Source organism: Sciurus carolinensis, chromosome 3 (genome assembly GCF_902686445.1).
Source record: "Sciurus carolinensis chromosome 3, mSciCar1.2, whole genome shotgun sequence".
In the NCBI taxonomy this organism is placed as follows: domain Eukaryota; kingdom Metazoa; phylum Chordata; class Mammalia; order Rodentia; family Sciuridae; genus Sciurus; species Sciurus carolinensis.
Genome location: NC_062215.1, coordinates 62,468,566 through 62,481,492, shown reverse-complemented (window position 1 = coordinate 62,481,492; position 12,927 = coordinate 62,468,566). Strand labels below are relative to the sequence as shown.

The window sequence follows — 12,927 nt, the reverse complement described above, 5'->3', positions numbered from 1 at the left end:
TCAGCCTCACAAGTACCTGGGATTATAGGAGTGTGTTCCTGTGTCCCTTTGTGCTAGTTTCTTTATGTACAAATGGATTAAATGATTTCTGCAGCCTGAAAAAAAATTATCTGGTGTTTTCCTTTTGGTTCTATACAACCAATTTGTTGTATGTTTGTTTGTTTGGGGGGGTTTGTATTTGTTTTTGCAGTACTGAGAATCAAACCTGGGGGTACTATACCACTGAACTACCTCCCAACCCTTTTTATATTTTATTTTATTTTATTTTTTTTGGGTGCTGGGGATCGAACTCAGGGCCTTGTGCTTACAAGGCAAGCACTCTACCAACTGAGCTATCTCCCCAGCCCCTATATTTTATTTTGAGACAGGGTCTCTCTAAGTTATTAGACTGGCCTTAAACTTGAGACCCTCCTCTATGGTTACAATAGTAATTATTTATTTATATTGCTCTTTATTTTCTATAATTTTATTTCCTAATTATTTATTATGATCATCCCTCCTGAGGTAAGAAAGTAATCATAAATTTTAGTTTAAAATGACTATAAAAATAGTAGGCTTAAAATTACTACTTGGACTCTGGAGAAACAAACTTCTAAATTCCTTGATAAAGGTCAAATGTAAACACTAAATGACTTCTTTCTTTCTTGTTTTTTTTTTTCCCTTTGTTTTTTTGTACTAAAATTGAATCCCAGCTGTGCCGTACCACCGAGGTACATGCCCAGGCTCCTTGCCCCCTGTTTTATTTTGAGACAGGGTCTCCCTAAGTCGACAAGCCTGGCCTTGAACTTGAATTCCTCTTGCTTCAATCTTCCCAGTAACTGTACACTACCATGCGTGGCTGCTAAATGACTGTAGAATTAATAAAATATTAAAGATTACAACAAAGAAAAACATGACAGGCAATTAAATAAATAAAAGGGGGCTCATTTCTTAAAGGCAGGATGTTCTAGTTGGGTAAGCAGCATTGATTTCTTCCATGTATGATGCTTTTTGTCATGCATAGAGAGATATTTAAGAGATAACATGTAAGAGGAAAACATTTTAAAAATTACAAGATAAAGTCAGGTCTGATGGCACAAGCCTGTAATCCTAGGTACTTGGGTAGCTGAAGCAGAAGGATTGCAAGTTAAAGGCTAGCCTCAGCAACTTAGAGAGACCCTGTCTCAAAAAATATAAAAGCCTGGAGTTGAAGCTCAGTGACATTGCCTCTGGGTTTAACCACTAGTACCAAAAAAAACAAGGTAAGTAGGTAAAGAAACTAGTATGTGTTTGTTTAGTCACTCAGTATTTACATAAACCATTTATATTACGATAACAAATTTAGAAGTCCCCCCTTGAAACAGCCTAATACATGGCAACAGTAGTTTCTTTTCATGAAAACAGTAGTATTGGAGACAATAACATGAATTACTTAATAGTATAATAGAAAATTAGATTAACAAGTCATAGTCTAAAGAGATTATAAATGTTTGTGTAGGAAAATATGGCCTTATTACCTAGAGGAGGAATATATAACTTGTTTTGCTTTGAAATTCATGGTTGCTCCCCTAAGATAGGGAATTTAAGTTAAATGAAAAGTACTGTGGAACTGCAGAAAGTATTGTGGGTTTTCTTTTTTGCTTTTGTTTTAGAACCCAGAACCTCATACATGCTATGCAAGTGCTTCACCACTGAACTACCCTCTAGTTCAGAAAGGCGATTTTATACAAACTGGTCTTTTAAATAGATGAAGTTGAAAAGCTCATTGGTTTTTTTCAGAGTTGGGTTTTCAGAATAGTCATTTCGATTTTTAATTGAGAGGTTGTGGAGTCTAGCATACTAAGTTCAAGTATGTCTTGAGTTTAAATCCAGAGATTTAGAATGGCCATGCTACAAGAGTTCTCCTAGGTTAGATGGAGAGTTAGAGGTAATCTGCCTCTAGGTTAGATGGTAATCCAGTCATCTTGTTGGATGTAATTCGTTGGTTTTGTAATTACAAAACCATGGATGTTCAGTCTTCCTTTATGTGACTTTCTGCCCATCTCACCTGTCACACAGAGCCATTGTGGTTTAGCAGCCAATTTTCAGGAGGCCTTCAACTTGTCCTCTGAAATTTCATAGTAATAGTTAATGAGATTGGGCATGGTGCTGCATGCCTGTAATCCCAGTTACGTGGGAGGCTGAGACAAGAGGATTGCAAGTTCAAGGCCAGCCTCAGCAATTTAGCAAGGCTCAGCAGTTAACTCAAAATAAAAAATACAATGGACTGGGGATGTAGCTCAGTGGTAAAGCATCCCTAGTTTCAATCCCTGGTACCAAAAAAAAAAAAAAAAAAAAAAAATTCCCTCTTTGGTCTGAGAATTCATATCCCTACCAATATGGGAAATCAATAGGAAATTTATTCTAGTCTTAATGAACAGTAAATACCGATGCCTCAGACCAGTCTTTTTTGTTTTGTTTTGTTTTTGTTTGTTTTTTTGGTACCAGGGACTGAACCCAAGGGTGCTTAACTGCTGAGCCACATCCCCAGCCCTTTCACTCTTTATTTTGAGACAGGGTTCTGCTAAGTTGCTTAGAGCCTCTCTAAGTTGCTGAGGCTGACTTTGAACCTGCTGTTTTCCTGCCTCAGCCTCCTAAGCCTCTGGGATTACAGGCATGTGCCATCACTCCAGGCTGCATCAGACCTCTTTCTTTATAAGGTAATAGGGTCACATGGGTCAAGCATCAAAACAATATAAAAGGATAAATATCAATAAATCTTGCTCCTACCTGTCCCTGTCATTCTCATTTCTCCTGCTTCCTATAGGTAATCATTTTTTTCTGAATATTTTTTTAGTTGTAGATGGACACAATACCTTAATTTTATTTATTTATTTTTATGTGGTGCTGAGGATCGTATCTGGTGCCTCACATGTGCTAGGCAAGCACTCTGCCACTGAGCCACAACCCCAGCCCTACAGGTAACCATTTAAGCAAATACAAATATATTCTTTTTTTTTTTTATCCCTTTCCTCCACAAAATTAGCACACTGTATACACTATGTTTCATTTTAATCTTCCTTACAGTTGCTTTCTGCAATCCTAATTATGGCACCTTTTTACCTTATCAGGTTCTATAATAATTTACAAAATAGGAGGGCATACCTATAACTGCCAAACTGCCCCCAATTTTGTAATTGTACCTTTTGCAAGGTATATTATTATTTGTCTGTTGTTCACATTTAACATGAATCATGGTCCTCAAAGCATCAAAATGTGTTCATAATGTCCTTGAAAGAAGAGAGAATAGCATTCTATTCTACAGTGGGTTCTTGCCCAGTTTATAGTTAAAACAGTTGTTTACTCACTGGACTATTCTGGATATACTTTATTCTTAAGTAATGGTACATAGTCTGTAGCAACTTCCTGCAAATGTATGAACAAACTGTCTTAAAGAGAACTAGTGAGACTTTGTTTCCTTTGCCTTCTCAAGTCTTTATAGTTGTTACTTCTATTGTTTAATGGTCCCTCATGGAACTGACTTGATATCATGATCTGTGAAAATAGTTTTTTTTTGTTTTGGAGTTTTTTTTTGTCTCCCTCACTAGGGAACCCAGGGCTTTGTACTTGTGAGGCAAGTGGTCTTCCATTGAGCTACATCCCTTGCCCCCCAAAAATAGTTTTTGAGGAAAAGTACTGGGAAATGCCATGCCACAGGACACCTATTTCTCTGAAATGTCTTTAAGAACTCTACTTAGCACTTCATATCCCAGCCACTGGCACACAGTTAAGTGGTGAGTCCCCTGTGTTGACACTGGGCTTGGACTCTTTGACTCTTGCTTGGGTCAAGGGGTATACTGTATGCTTACAACAAATCCCACATATAAATACATATACATACTGTCCTGCACAGGTTCTCAAGAAGAAACCAAGGTTAGCTACTGCATAGTTCCAAGAAAACTTTGATTGCTAATGCCTTTGAAGAGTTTGAGAGGCTGGGATTTTGAAATCATCTGCTCCATTGTTTCTGAGCTGCTGTGTTGTGATACATCAATTACTTCACTGTTTCTCCAAAAGTTTGGCTTCCTCAAAACATTAACTTCCCCTAAGGGCTTGGACTTGATTTTAACTTTTTGGAAGACAAGAGTCCCTTTCTCTTCACTAGTGTTAGGTTATTGGTAAGTTGACAGCCCCTGAGGGCGGGGCCTCAGCCTCCCTAGAAGCCAAATCATTGGAAAAGGTCTCTCACCTCCAACCTTGGACATTTTTGTAACACGATTCTCCAACACTTCCATGACCTCTACTGCCAGATGTCTACATAGCTGTGGGAATAGGAAGACTGGGAATGGCATTCAAAACTACAGAGAAAGCCAGTTTGATTGAATTTCACCTAGAGGAGAGATGTCTTTCATTCATTTGAATACCCAGGACTTTCACAGTCAGTTTCTCCTTTCCTAAAGCAGTCACTCACTCTCCTGCAGTTTCAGTAATTTATTGATGTCTCAGCTAACCTAGGTACCCTTTCAGGACATTTCAACCATCAGGGTCTTTTAAGAAGCCCATTCCCTACCAGAGGAGTTATGCTATTTTCCTTTTGTCTGTTCAAGTGTTGTTAACCAGCCTCCTTTTTCTTCAGCTCTTCCACTTTGTCAGTATAGATCCTCATGGCATCCATCTTAGACATCCCCTTGTTCTTGTTCCAGGCTTCCCACTTTGCCTTGGCTTTTGCATCTGAGTCAGGAGGGGCAGGGATGTTGCAATCCCCGAGAGTGGCCTGTTTGTAGTAGCTGTACATCAGCAGTTTATCCTGATCGCTCACAGGACCCTTCAGCTGCTTGATTGCAGCACAGGCCAACTCAAATTCCACTTGGCACATAAGGGTACCTTAGGCTGGGTGCCTCTGTCCTTCTAGGTGATACCTGATGCTAAAAGCTGGAGGGCGGAAAGTTGTAAACACGTGAGGCTGATGATAGATGTTGGAAAGGGGAAAAGGAGACATCGTGGGAAAAACAGGACATTTGTGTGTTTTATGAAGTACAGACTGCAAACTAGGGGTCCACTGGATTGGATTTGCCCCACAGTGCATTTTCTGGGGAGGACTATCCATCAAAGTTTCAAAGACCTCTATGAGCCAAGTGTGGTGGCACTTGCCTGTAATCCTGAGACTGAGGCAGGAGGATTGCAAGTTCGAGGCCAGTCTGGGCAAGTTAGGGAGAATCAGTCAAAATAAAAAGGGCTAGGAATGTGGGTCAGTAGAGTGCTCCTGCGTTCCATCCCCAGTACCAGAGGGTGAGGTGGAGGGATATCTATGATCCCGGAAAATTAAGGAGTGGTGCTGCTGTCCTAAAAAGCAGTATGGTATGAAAAACATTGAGGGCAATTGTGTTTGTGTTTGTGAGGCTCAGTAATGAGACCCTGGGACCCACTGTGTGTGTTGGGGGGAGTCTGAGTGTGACCAGGGTGTGCTGGTTAGTGGGCAGCCTGGGAAGGACATTCGGTGTGAATGAACTGTGTCGGGGCTACCCAGAGTTTCTGGGTTAGGGTGAATGCGGGGCCAGGAACTAACAGATAGGATCCCCTGCACACAGGAAGCAGGGCTGGGCTAGGAGCTTGTGCAAATGGTACCGGCCTGTTGACTGGGGAGAGACCTGGGGCCGAGAGGGGGCGCTGTGAGCTTGACGGCCTCGACGACGCGAGCTCGTTGGTGAGGAGCGCGCGTGCGCGGGGAACAGCAGGCGTTCGGCGGCAGTCGGCGCAGGAGTGGAACGGGGTCGTGGGCGGGGCCTGTGGCTCCGCCCATTGTGCCGTCGCGTCGGCGCGGAACTCGCGCCTTCGGAGCGGGTGCGGCGGCCCTTGTTACCGCCGTTGTCGCCGCCATGGACCTAGGTGGGTTCTCGGCTCCCCATTCCTGGTCCGCTCGGGCCGCACCCAGCCAAGCTCCCCTAGGGCGGGATGTCCTTCCATACCCCTTCCACCGCACACTCCCGCGCGGCCCGGGACCAAAGAAAATCTCAGGTTGGGGAAGGGTTTGAGGGCCAGGAGGTGTCTTTGGAGACCTGGGTGGGGGTGGCCGAACTCTAGATGGGTCTCCGCGGCCCTCCTCTTTTTCTTTTCTGGCCTTCTTATCACGGGAAAAATCCAAGCGGCTGTGAAGTTGGATCCCCTGAAAGTTGACGGGTTAGTAGTGCACGTGCTTCGGAAAATGCCGGTGCCCTGGCCCGGGGAATCACGGACCTTCAAATAGACTGACTTACTGAACGTGTACTAAGTTCTTGAGCAAGTGTACCCACCCCATGTCTCCTCTTCCTTAAAGCGGGGATGATGACCCTGTCTTTCTAGAGTTTGGGGGTTTTCATTGCGACCACGTGTATTCAGTGTTGGGTATCTGCTTTGTGCACAGGGGCGCTATCAGTTGTGGGGAGGGGTTACATCCCCTGAACCTGCTTGCAATTCATAGCCCCTTAGGCAAGGCCTGGAAAACGTTATGGGAGCGCAAAGCAGATAAAAATCCCTGGCTCCTGTCTAACCTCCCCACTCTGATGGTTATATTCTTTAAGAGGATAAGGCCAAGAGGGTGTTCTGTGGGAGGGGGAAGGACGGGGGAGGAATGTGAGGCACCCCAAGATGTGCCAGTCATAGTTGGCTGTGGAGAAATGTGGGCCCTGTCCCCAGCCAGCTCTTCAGTGGTGGAATGGCAGAGATGGAAGAGTTTGGAGCAGTGCAGTTGTGGCAGTTTCTGTCTCAGCCCCACCACTTTGTGGTTGTGACATCCTGAGCAAATTGTGTCTGAGCCTCAATGATCCCATCTCTAAAACAAGAATAATAATCCTCAAAAGGATGTTTTGAAGATTTAAAGATCTTACACATGTACCACCTAGCACAGTGCCTGCCAGAGCAAACACTTAATAAACATAAGAAGTGGACATTCACAAGCACCATTCAACAATTAGTGATAAAGTACTTGGAGTTTTCCCAGCTATTAATTGCTCCCAGGAGTTAGTGTCTGGAAGGCAGGTGTTGGGGCCCAAACATCTGCTCAACTAAGTTGATAGCACAGTAAAATTGAATTTATAGTCATGAGGGAATGTATTTGGGGGCCCTGAAGGAGCAACCTAAGCCAGAAAGAAGAGCCCTAACTCCCAGAAAGAATTAGAAAGCCTTTCCTAATTCTGGACTTCTGACTCCCCACTAGGAGCCAGGATGGATTGACTTCACAAGTTAGTTGCATAGGTCTGATCCTTGGACTTTTGTGCTCTCATAAATGGTTGGTAGGACAGGATATTCTTTAGTTTTCTGGAATCAGTATTTTTAACGCTGACTCCTAGACCATGAAAATGTGGAAGAACCGGGTGTGGTGGTGCACACCTGTAATTCCAGTGGCTCCGGAGGCTGAGGCAGGAGAATTGTGAGTTCAAAGCCAGCCTCAGCAACGGGGAGGTGCTAAGGAACTCAGTGAGACCCTGTCTCAAAATAAAATGCAAAATAGGGCTGGGGATGTGGTTTAATGATCGAGTGCCCCTGAGTTCAATCCCCAGTACCCAGGGGGGGAAAAATGTGAAAACAGGAAAGATGTGCTACTGGGAGCATGAGGGACTGAGGAAGGAATAGCATCTCTGGGACCTGGGAAAGGGAAGAGGAGTCAGAAACACTGAATTGTGAGCAGTGTTTGCACTCTGATTTTAGTTTTTAGGCCAAAGGAAACACTTGAAAAAGACCTATATCCTTTCATGTTTTCTTCTTTTCTTTCTCAGTACTGGGGATTGAACTAGCCGTGCTTAACCATTGAGATACACCCCAGCCTCCTTTTATTTTAAGATAGGGTCTCACTAAGTTGCTGAGGCCAGTGTTGAATTTGGAATCTTCCTGCCTCAGCCTCCAGAGTCTCTGGGATTACAGGTGTGTGCCACTGTGTCCAACGTTCTTTCATGTTTTTGAGCTGGGAAAGGTAAAGAATGGAGACAAGATTCTGGTCCTGCCAACAGTGGAAAGGTTTGGGGAGATCAATGTTATGTGTTTAATCAGGCTCCCAATAGCCTGATTCTTACTATAGCTGTATTTTATTTAACCCTTACCTTCTTCGATCCTTCAGAGATGGGATCAGGAGATAATAGCACCAACCCAGTGCCCAGGATTCGACTAGTATATTTTCATTTGATCCTCAGAGTTATATCATGAAGTCTGTATTGTATCCACATATGCAGAGGGGAAGATCAAAGAAGTTAATTCTTAGACCATATCACATTTGAATGTCTGAACTAGGATTTGACCCTGTGTCTGATAAAACTGCCAAGATGCCTTCTTTAATATGTATCAATTCATGGCTCACTGAGGAATGACTTTCTTCTTTAGTGCACTATTTCTTGTATCTGCCCACCAGTTTCTATCACAAAACTAGGGCCATGAGTAGCTTGACCTCTTTGATTGGAAGAAGCTGCGGGGTAAACTGTTTCCCTGAAAGGGAGAAGAATGTTTGAAACCTGTTGGCAAGGCTGTGAGAAAAAAGGAAAGGTAGGGCTTGTCTGATTGCTTTTGTGTGAGAGGCTCTGTGGCTATGCCCTTCTTAGTCTGAATCATCACTGAGAAGTTGTCATGTCCTATAATACATGCTTTGTGGCCCCTATAGTTTGGTGCTATCTCTTATCTAGACCCTTCTCCCCAAATTTGCAGGCCTGCCTTTGTGGGAGGATCTAACCTCAGCAGTCCCGGTTTTCCTTTTCATGCTCTTCCTGAGGGATTTACTTCCTTGGTTTTAGTGAGCCACTCTGGGCAGATACCGCCTGAACTTACCTTGAGCTTCAAACCTGCATTGCCATTGCTGGAGGACATCTCATCCTTAATGTTCCATGTTAGACTCCAAGAAACCAAAACTGAACTTACCTTCCCCCTAAACCTGCTCTGATTCTCTTCCTTATTTGCTAAAGTACCCATCATTCTTATAGTTCCCAGTCTAGGCAGCTTGGAAGTCATTTTTTTATTCCTCAGCTAAGTCCTAATGGCTGCAGTGACTTACAACCATCCCTTTTTCCACCTCTCCCACCGAGGTCATCGAAAGTCCTTATCCCTTCTAACCTTGATAATGACAGCCAGCCTACTAAGTGCTGTCTCTCTAAGCTCTGCTTAATATTTTGAAAACTTTACATTTTATTTTATTCCTTCTGTGCAGGACCCTTGAATATCTGTGAAGAAATGACTATTCTGCATGGGGGCTTCTTGCTGGCTGAGCAGCTCTTTCGCCCCAAAGCATTGGCAGAAATGACAAAGTCTGACTGGGAACATGTTGGGAAACCCATTGTGGAGGCCCTGAGGGAAATCTCCTCTGCAACAGCATATTCTCAGCCCTTTGCCTGGAAAAAGAAAGCTTTGATCATCATCTGGGCCAAGGTCCTTCAGCCCTATCCTGTTAGCCCTTCAGACACTGAAATTCGGTGGCAGGAAGATATATTCTTCTCGGTGGGCAACATGATCCCAACCATCAATCACACAGTCCTTTTTGAGCTACTCAAGTCTCTGGAAGCTTCTGGACTCTTTATCCAACTCCTGATGGCCCTGCCCACCACCATCTGTCGCACAGAACTAGAGCGCTTTTTGGAACACATGACTATTGACACTTCTTCCAGGGATGTGGCCTTCTTCCTTGATGTCTGGTGGGAAATGATAAAACATAAGGACAATAAGCAGGACCCTCTCCTCTCCCAGTTTAGGACAATGGCTCATAAGTACTTGCCATCTTCAGATGAGTTCTCCCATCCTCCAAAGAGGTTTAAGTCAGACCCAGATGTGTGTCCAACCATGCCTCTGTTGGCCATGTTACTAAATGGACTGAAGCAAATCCAAAAGAGAATCCTGTGCCTCGGGATGAAGTGCCATGCATTAGCTAACTTAGCTGACATGCTGACCGTGTTTGCACTGATGGAAGATGACCCCCAAGAAGTGTCTGCAGTCATGTATCTGGACAAACTGGCCACTGTGATCTCCGTGTGGAATTCGGACACCCAGAACCCATACCACCAACAGGCTCTGGCAGAGAAAGTAAGGGAGGCAGAGCGGGATGTTAGCCTGACCTCACTGGCCAAACTCCCCAACGAAACCATTTTCATAGGGTTTGAGTTCCTGCACAGTCTGCTGCAGGAGTGGGGAGAGGAGCTGCAGGTCATGCTCAACGGCAGTCAGGGGACAAATTACAGTAGTTACCGGCTGTGTGACAGTTTGACTTCCTTCAGCCAGAATCTGAAGCTCTACCTGGATACTACCAGCTTGTCCAAGGAGGAGAGGCAGGTGGTCTCTGAGCTGGCAGAGTGTGTCAAGGACTTCCTGAGGAAAACCAGCAGGGTACTGAACAAAAAAGGGTCTGAGGACATCACTGCCTCTATTGCCATGGCCATTATTGAGCAGAAGATGGACCGGCACATGGAAATGTGCTATATTTTTGCTTCTGAGAAGAAGTGGGCCTTCTCAGACGAGTGGGTAACCTGCCTGGTGAACAACAGGGCTCTCTTCCGAGAACCAGACTTAGTTTTAAGGCTATTGGAAACAGTGATGGAAGTCAGCATGACCGACAGAGCCATCCCCCAGTCTCAGATCAAACAGGTGATCATCTTGATACTGGAATGCTATGCAGATCTCTCCCTTCCAGACAAAAATAAAGTCCTCTCAGGTGTCCTTCATTGCTGGGGGCGAAAGGGCCTCTCTGAAAGGTTGTCGGCTTATTTGGAAGGTTTTCAGGAAGACCTAAATACAACATTTAACCAGCTTACACAGAGTGCCTCTGAACAGGGCTTGGCTAAAGCTGTTGCCTCTGTGTCCCGCTTGGTAATACTGTACCCAGAAATCACAGTGAAAAAGATGTGCAGCATGGCTGTGATCAACCTTGGCACCCATAGGTTCCTGGCACAGATTCTCACTGCCTTCCCTGCCCTTAGGTTCACAGAAGAACAAGGTCCTAATTCTTCTGCTGCTACTTTTTTGGTATCATGCCTCAGAGAAACTGTCTGGACAAAGTTCTCTACACCCAAGGAAGAAAAGCAATTTTTGGAGCTCCTGAGCTGTCTGATGAGTCCTGTGAAGCCCCAAGGGATTCCAGTCGCTGCTCTTCTTGAGCCAGATGAGGTGCTGAAAGAATTTGTCCTACCTTTCCTGATGCTGGATATTGAAGAGGTGGACCTCAGTCTGAAGATCTTCATCCAGACCCTAGAAGCAAACGTGGGCTTAGAGGAATACTGGCTCCAGAGCTGTTCCCCATTCCCCCTCATCTTCAGCTTGTGCCGGCTCCTGGATAGCTTCAGCAAATTCTGGCAGTTCCCTCCGGAGAAGCGGTGCCTCTCTCTGGATGGGAAGGATCTGGTGATCCACATCCTTGAGATCCTCTGTGAAATTGTATTAGCCAATGCTGAGACCTTCTCCCCAGATACCTGGATCAAATCCCTGTCCTGGCTTCACCGGAAAATGGAACAACTAGACTGGACTGTTGGCCTGAGACTGAAGAACTTCTTTGAGGGCCACTTCAAGTGTGAGGTGCCAGCCACACTTTTTGAGATCTGTAAGCTTTCTGAGGCTGAGTGGACTTCCCAGGCCCACCCAGGGTATGGGCCTGGCACAGGGCTTCTTGCCTGGATGGAATGCTGCTACATTTCCAGCAGTATCTCTGAGCAGATGCTCTCTCTCCTGGTGGTGGATGTGGGCAATCCTGAGGAGGTCAGATTGTTCAGCAAGGGCTTTCTGGTGGCCCTGGTGCAAGTCATGCCTTGGTGCAGCCCCAAGGATTGGCAGTACCTTCACCAGCTGACTAGGAGATTATTGGAGAAACAGCTTTTACATGTCCCTTACAGTCTGGAATACATTCAGTTTGTTCCCCTGCTCAACCTGAAGCCCTTTGCCCAAGAGCTCCAACTCTCTGTACTCTTCCTGAGAGCTTTCCAGTTTCTCTGCAGCCAGAGCTGTCGTAACTGGCTTCCTATAGAAGGCTGGAGCCACGTGGTCAAACTCCTCTGTAGCAGTCTGACCAATCTCCTGGACTCAGTTAGGTTAATACAGTCAGTTGGCCCTTGGGCTCAAGGACAAGACCAGGACCTGACCCAGGAAAGCCTGTTTGTTTATACCCAGGTATTCTGTCATGTTTTGCACATCATGGCCATGCTGCACCAAGAGGTCTGTGAACCACTGTATGTGTTAGCCTTGGAAATCCTCACCTGCTATGAAACCCTGAGCAAGACCAACCCCTCTGTTAGCTCCTTGCTCCAGAAGGTAAATGAGCAGCGCTTCTTATCATCCATTGCTGAGAACATTAGCCCCAAGGAGCGGCGCCAGACCCTGCTGCAGAAGATCAGCAACTTCTGACATGTAGGTCAGAAAAAAGCTAGGCCTCAACATGGTGGTTCTAGAGGGGCTAGAACTGAGAAGCACAAACTTTAGTTATGTGAAATTGTACACAAGGTAAAAGGAATATGGCAATAACAATGTAAAGAAAATAGTTTCTTAGGTATTTATAACATACAAACTAATAAAATTCTCTTGAGTTTCATCTTGTCTCTTGAGTCTTTCTTAGTAATATCCTGGTATTATTAAATATGCTCTGATTTAGATAGTCTTTAAGGTCAAGTGAACTGGGATAAACATATTCATAACTGAATGTCTCCACCCTAGATTTGGCAAATCCCAAAGGTAAAACTACCCAGGTGGAAAACATTACAGGGTATGCATGGGTTTTTTTTTTTTTTACATTGAAAGTCTCCCTCTTCAAGAGTCATTTCAACATTTAGTATTTTTCATGAGCTATCCTGGAAAGGATGGCAACTTGGAAAAGAGTTGTCTAGCTCTGCCTTTGCCTCTGATTGGCCCTGTGATGTGTATGCTCAAGAGGCCTGTACTTTTAAAAAATGAAAGGACTGAACAAGAAAAACTAAGTGTTGAGAAACCATTCACCATAAGATCATGGGTATGTTCTGTCAGGAGATCTGTCAAGAGTCCTAACTC

General features: G+C 44.6%; 2 protein-coding genes across 2 annotated transcripts; one reads left to right on the top strand and one right to left on the bottom strand.

Annotated features, from left to right (window-relative positions):
* Positions 1–4,570: 4,570 nt before the first annotated feature.
* LOC124981418 (diazepam-binding inhibitor-like 5) lies at positions 4,571–4,834 on the bottom strand. The gene has a single exon (XM_047547787.1). The coding sequence runs from the start codon at positions 4,832–4,834 to the stop codon at positions 4,571–4,573; it is 264 nt and encodes an 87-aa protein (XP_047403743.1).
* A 923-nt stretch (positions 4,835–5,757) lies between these two features.
* Gemin4 (gem nuclear organelle associated protein 4) lies at positions 5,758–12,475 on the top strand. The gene is made up of 2 exons (XM_047547786.1): positions 5,758–5,844; positions 9,122–12,475. The coding sequence occupies exons 1-2, from the start codon at positions 5,835–5,837 to the stop codon at positions 12,289–12,291; spliced, it is 3,180 nt and encodes a 1,059-aa protein (XP_047403742.1). The 5' UTR covers positions 5,758–5,834; the 3' UTR covers positions 12,292–12,475.
* Positions 12,476–12,927: the final 452 nt, after the last annotated feature.

Bases quoted from the DNA above. Each gene is read 5' to 3' on its own strand.
- LOC124981418 (XM_047547787.1), bottom strand. From the start codon at position 4,834: ATGTGCCAAGTGGAATTTGAGTTGGCCTGTGCTGCAATCAAGCAGCTG.